This window comes from Pelobates fuscus, chromosome 11 (genome assembly GCF_036172605.1).
Source record: "Pelobates fuscus isolate aPelFus1 chromosome 11, aPelFus1.pri, whole genome shotgun sequence".
Classification (NCBI taxonomy): domain Eukaryota; kingdom Metazoa; phylum Chordata; class Amphibia; order Anura; family Pelobatidae; genus Pelobates; species Pelobates fuscus.
The window spans coordinates 114803514-114809513 of NC_086327.1; the positions used below are offsets into that span (position 1 = coordinate 114803514).

Below are 6000 nucleotides of genomic sequence, written 5' to 3' on the forward strand. Positions count from 1 at the left end.
TGTAAACATTAGATGACTCTTTACATGTAGAGCTTAGGAAGGCTGTGCAAGTCACACACATAAAGGGCTGTATAAACAAAGTGATTTAACTTCTAAATGGCAAAGAATTGAGCAGTGAGACTGCAGGGGCATGATCTATACACCAAAACTGCTTGATTGAGATAAAATTGTTTTGGTGACTACCGTGTCTCTTTAATTCTTGAGTCAGTAAACATTAAAGGAACAGTGTAGCATTAGCAATAAAAACCTGTATTCCCAGTCCCTGTTTAGTTTAGCGCACCCTCTGTGCAACATTAAATAAATAAAATAATGATTGTATACCCCCACAGATCTATTGGCAATTAGATGTTCAAATAACTTAAATGCATAGAGAATATGAGTGAACAAAATATATCCTAAATGTATTTATTTGCAGCAGTGGATAGTATTGAATTCACAGTCAAACCCACAAAATTTAGGACTCGTCAATTATCAAATTGGAAGATTAGTCCCATTTCTAAACCCTATGACCACGGCATTCCAACAAAACCTGAATTAGTGCCAAATTAAATAATCACATTGGTGTCAAAACATCCTGCACACAAAAGGTTCTAAAATAAATAAATCAATAAACAAACAAACAAACTGAAACATGGTACCCGGACACCTATGAAACATAAACATCCTTCTATTCTCACACCGGGTAGGGCTGTATTATGTAATCATGAACTGAATACATGGCCATGAAACAGCCAACCTCCTTGTTTTCCTATGCTATGCCGTGTGGTGGAAAACTGTTCCTAGAACCAATATCAACCTTGACTATTAATCAAATATTTTTTTCATGGGGAAAGCTTAAGTAATCTGTTACGGGCGGGTAACTTACACCAACATCCAAGTTGTAGAAGAACGGTATTGACAGGAATTATTTCTTTTTCCAGGTGTGGCTGTTGGAAATGAACTGTAACCCAGCCTTGCACACCAACTGTGAAGTGCTCAAGGAAGTGATCCCCAGCATTGTTGATGAAACCCTTGGTATGTTCTTGCACTTCAAATAAAACAGTCAAACTGCCTCGCTTTCTTATGTTATTTGGGAACCAGTGCAAGTGGTTTATTACTATAACAAAATTGCTTAGAAGGGAGGGACAGAAAGTATGGAACTGTGACATCACATTCCTCTGTTCATACCTCTGTACCTCTATTTTTATCTATATAAAATTAAACATGCAAAACATGCAAGTAATTATTTAGACCAAGCGGCTTACAGTGCAAAATGTTGTGTTGATGCATGCAGTGATCTTTTAAATGTGTTTTTGTTCTTAATGTTATGCACTTCTGAATTGCAATGCAGATTTCGTTTTACTTGCTAGCTGTTTTTATACCAGATATTAAAGGAACATTTGGAATTATTATAGAGGTTTCACTTTTAACCTGGGGTCCAGTAGGTGATGCTCTACACCTCCACTACAGCCTATGGGAGTGCCAAAAGCTCTCTGTCTGTGCTAAGCCTGGCCATGCAGGGCTCATTTGATGAGAACAACCAGCTGACACTCTTAGCCAATGAGCTAGCCCCACACTCAAGGGGTTATCTAAGGAGAGCTAGCAGAAGCCCCAAAGCAGGAGTTTCTGGCTGGTAAGAGGAGACAGGGGGCATGCCCAGGTAAAACGTCAAACCAATCTAAAATCTGATGACTTACAATGGGTGTAGTTGGGTGGGCATACTGTTATGGCCATGATATTTGGAGTGTTCCTTTACATTTTTGGTCCCTCATATAGATCCACAGTCTCTGATATTTATGTATGTACCTTGCATCATGGTGGGATAACTTTTTGCCTACCAAATAATCCACTATAATGCAACAAAAGAAAAAACAGCAAACGGTTATCAAATAATAATTACATATGATTTAATTTTCTGTCTAGACTTGTCTCTGGAGCTCTTCAATAAGAAATTAAAAAGTCAACGATTTTTGCCACTGAATACTCAGAGCAAGTTTGTACTACTCTACAATGGAGAAAATAATGAGCAGACGGTGAAATTTGACTGGCCTACAAATACCAGCTTCACCAAAATCCAGAAGGAATTGTCACCAGAAAACTTCAACAAAACTATTAGAAGCGTTGAGAAACCACGGCTAATTCTCAAAGTTCCTGTGAAAAATAGGGTCAGCAAAATTGTCATCCCTAAAGTGACCCCAAGAACAACAGCTATGATGGCCTCAGTACAGGTAGTAAACATCCCCAGTAACAATTTACCATATAAAATGAAGCACAAATCCAAGAACGAGGTAACACCCAGCAGGTCTGATGCTTTGAAGCACAGTGGCGTACCATCTGAAAGTGACCAGACGAAGGACATAGCTTTACAATCCGCCCCAGTAGCCAGGTTCTCCTTTACAAATCTTCAAAAACTCAGTTACTGGAAGCAAAACACCTAGAAACATTAAAAAGAAGCGTAAAACACCTGTGAACAGCAGCACAGAAACAAGTCCAACTCAAACAAGTGTTTTCTTAGAACCTGAAGATGTCAAGACGCAAGACCAACTTACAGAGTGCCAAATACCTCTGAGTCCTTAAAAGTATGAATGCAACTCTCAGTGACAGGAGCTTTACTTGAAAAACACTGGAATAACAAATTAAAACCTCCAAAACAGCATTGTCTTGGTCATTATTCTTCAGATGTTTTTCCAACAAATTGTTGAAGACCTTTTAAATACAGTATTTATTCCACATGGTGTGCAATGATGCAGTGTTAATACGGGTAACCTATATTTTCTATAGTTGTGTGTGTATTATAATCTAAAATATAATATAATCTAAAAGTTCCTGCACTCTTCACCGTATATTTTATATTGCCTGGTGCGTATCAGCATAAAAATGAATTATCTTGATGAAAGTTTGGGGGACAAACTGAAACGTTGATTTTTATGTGAGCAATAAAATTTGTTTTATTTTGCACTAAAAGTCCTTAGAGTGCTATCTTATCTTGGATTTTTACATATATATTTATATATATTTCAACAAAGTCAGCTGCACGCACGGTCTTGAATAAAAAAAATCTTAGTATATTGAAGCTAGACCTTCACTCCGGACTGGGAAAAATGTAGGCCCGGGAATTTTTTAGTCACAGCGGCCCACTGAGAAAGGAGTGGGGCCAGAGGGGGTGTGTTTTGTCATCACCAATGGCAAGCATGCCCCCTCTCAAAGTGAGCATGTTGGTTAAAAACTCTTCCAGGGCAGACCCTTACACAAAGCTCTGGTGAAAAGCTCTAGCATGAAAAAAAGGCTCTCTATTTGTTCTGCACAGCGGAAGCATTTTTATTAACATGCTTGCACTGTGTTTGCTTGTAACTTGTCAGGAGACAAAAGGGCCAGGGCCAAGAGAGAGTATTGTACATGTGTTTGGAGCCTGCTTGTGGGATTGCATGTGTGTAGAGTGAGCTGATTATGGTGTGATGTTGTGTAAATAGGTCGGTTTCAGTTGTGTTGTGTTTGTGAGGTAATGCATGGCTAGGAGCTGTAGGGAGTGAGAGAGTGCGTATAGGAAGTATAGTGTGTATAGAGGTATAGTGTGTTTGTTTAGGGAATGTAGTATGTGTTTGCTTACAAGGAATATAGTCTGGGCATGGGGGATCCAGAGTTTGTATGTCAGGAATGTAGTGTGTGTGTGAAGGGGATCTATTGTGTGTGTGAAGGACCCAGAGCGTGAATAAGAGATCTAGTGTGTGTTTATGTGCATAGAGGATTCAGAGTGTATATAGGGATTTAATGTGTGTAGATGATCCAGAGTTGTGTAAGGTATCTAGTGCGTGCAGGGCCGGATTAAGAACCCAGTGGGCCTGGTGCTGATAATTATGCGGGGCCTAATTACAAAATCTTATCGACCAAAAACAGTCATACATCTCAAGCGTCATGTATCTGGTGTTGGAGGGAAACTGAAAGGATGCAGCTATAAGAAAACACATACTCTATGCTAATCTCTTTATCTAATTTATGCTTTCATCTTTCAAGTAAATCCATACCAACAGCAGTGTCCAGTAAAGCAGGAAGCCAATGGGTGGGGTAAAAGAGTAGGCCACTGATGCGAATCACATGACCAGAACTGCCAAAAGGGGCAAACATGCCCAAAAAGGGGGTATGTCCAAAGAATTGGAAGGCCAGCCTGGCATCAGTGTCCCTATGCATCAAAGTGTCAGTGTCCCCATGTCACCCAGTCCCCTTGTCTCCCAGTGTCTGTTTGCCCTTTTCTCCCAGTGTCCCCATGTCTCAGTGTGTCCCATGTCACTAGGATACTGGGGGACACTGAGAGACACGGAGACACAGGAACACTGGGACACTTGGGGACACTGGGAGACATGGGGGCACTGAGACACTTGGGGACACTGGGAGACATGGGGGCACTTGTGGATACAGACATGGGGACACTGAGACATGGAGACACTGGCAGACATGGTGACACAGACATTTGGGGACACTGGGAGAAATGGGGTCACAGACACTAGGGACACAGAGACATGGGGATGCAGACACTGGGAGACATGGGGACACAGAGATATGGGGACACAGACACTGGGAGACATGGGGACACTGGGAGACATGGGGACACAGACAATGGCTGGGAGGCATAGGGACACTGGGAGACATGGTGACACAGACATTTGGGGACACTGGGAGAAATGGGGTCACAGACATTAGGGACACAGAGACATGGGGATGCAGACACTGGGAGACATGGGGATACAGAGATATGGGGACACTGGGAGACATGGGGACACAGACACTGGGAGACATGGGGACACAGACACTGGGAGACATGGGGACACTGGGAGACATGGGGACACAGACAATGGCTGGGAGACATAGGGACACTGGGAGACATGGGGACACAGACATATGGGGACAATGGGAGACATGGGGACACAGACATTTGGGGACACTGGGAGCCATGGAGACACTGGGAGCCATGGGGACACTGAGACACTAGGGACACTGGTTGGGAAACATAGGGACACTGGGAGAAACGGGGACACAGACAATGGCTGGGAGACATAGGGACACTGGGAGACATGGGGACACAGACAGATGGGGACACTGGGAGCCATGGAGACACTGGGAGCCATCGGGACACTGAGACACTAGGGACACTGTCTGGGAGGCATGGGGACACTGGGAGACATGGAGACACTGTGTCCCTAGTGACTCCGTGTCCCAATGTGTCTACCTATGTCTCACAGCGTCTCCATGTGTCTCAGTGTCCCCACGTATCCCAATGTCTCCTAGTGTCTTAGTGTCCCCATGTCTCCCTGTTGCCTTTCCCCTCATCCCTCACTTCCCTGAGCTGTAGTCTGTCTTTGCAGGCTGGAAGCAGCGGTCTGAACTCTCTGTGCTGTGTAGCTGCTCCCCCACGGATCAGTGAGTAGAGAGAGGCAGGGAGGGATATGCGGTAACTTCCTATCCCTGTCTCTCTCCATACACAGTATGTAATCTCCGTTTATACTGAGAACATTTTTTGCATTTGTATTGCTGGTTTTACTGCAATACCATCACGGCCAGGCAGCCTCAAATACAGGCTGTGCCTTAAAATACCAGTCAGGTGGAAAACCTAATAGTAGTGTGTTAAAAAATGGGCCTATTCCATGGGCCTGGGCCTAGAGCTGCAGCTCCATCAGCCCCTATGTTAATCCGGCCCTGAGTGCGTGTCTGGAATGTAATGTGTGTATGAGGGGTTCTGAGTTTGTGTGTGTGGGGGGGGTACTGCATATTAGGGTGCTGCATGTGAGGGGTGCTATGTGTTTCTGAGGGATGCTTTGTGTGCTGTGTGTGTGAGGGTGCTGTGTGTATGTGAGGGGTGCTGTGTGTGAGGGTGCTGTAAGTTTGTGGGTGTATGTGAAATGTGCAGTGTGTAAGGGGTGCTGTGTATGAGGGGTGCTGTGTGTGTGTATGTGAAGGGTGCAGTGTTTGATGGCTGCAGTATGTGTATATATGAGGGGTGCAGTGTATGAGGATGCTGTGTGTGGGAGG

At 43.8% G+C, this 6000-nt stretch overlaps 1 protein-coding gene across 1 annotated transcript in view; it reads left to right on the forward strand.

Moving 5' to 3' along the window:
- Window positions 1-2629, forward strand: part of TTLL10 (tubulin tyrosine ligase like 10) — a 45085-nt gene extending 42456 nt beyond the window's left edge. The window contains exons 11-12 of the mRNA XM_063436879.1: window positions 921-1014; window positions 1903-2629. Of these exons, the coding sequence (XP_063292949.1) occupies window positions 921-1014; window positions 1903-2417 (609 nt within the window). The 3' untranslated portion in view covers window positions 2418-2629. The remainder of the gene's footprint in view (window positions 1-920; window positions 1015-1902) is intronic.
- The last annotated feature ends 3371 nt before the right edge of the window (window positions 2630-6000 follow it).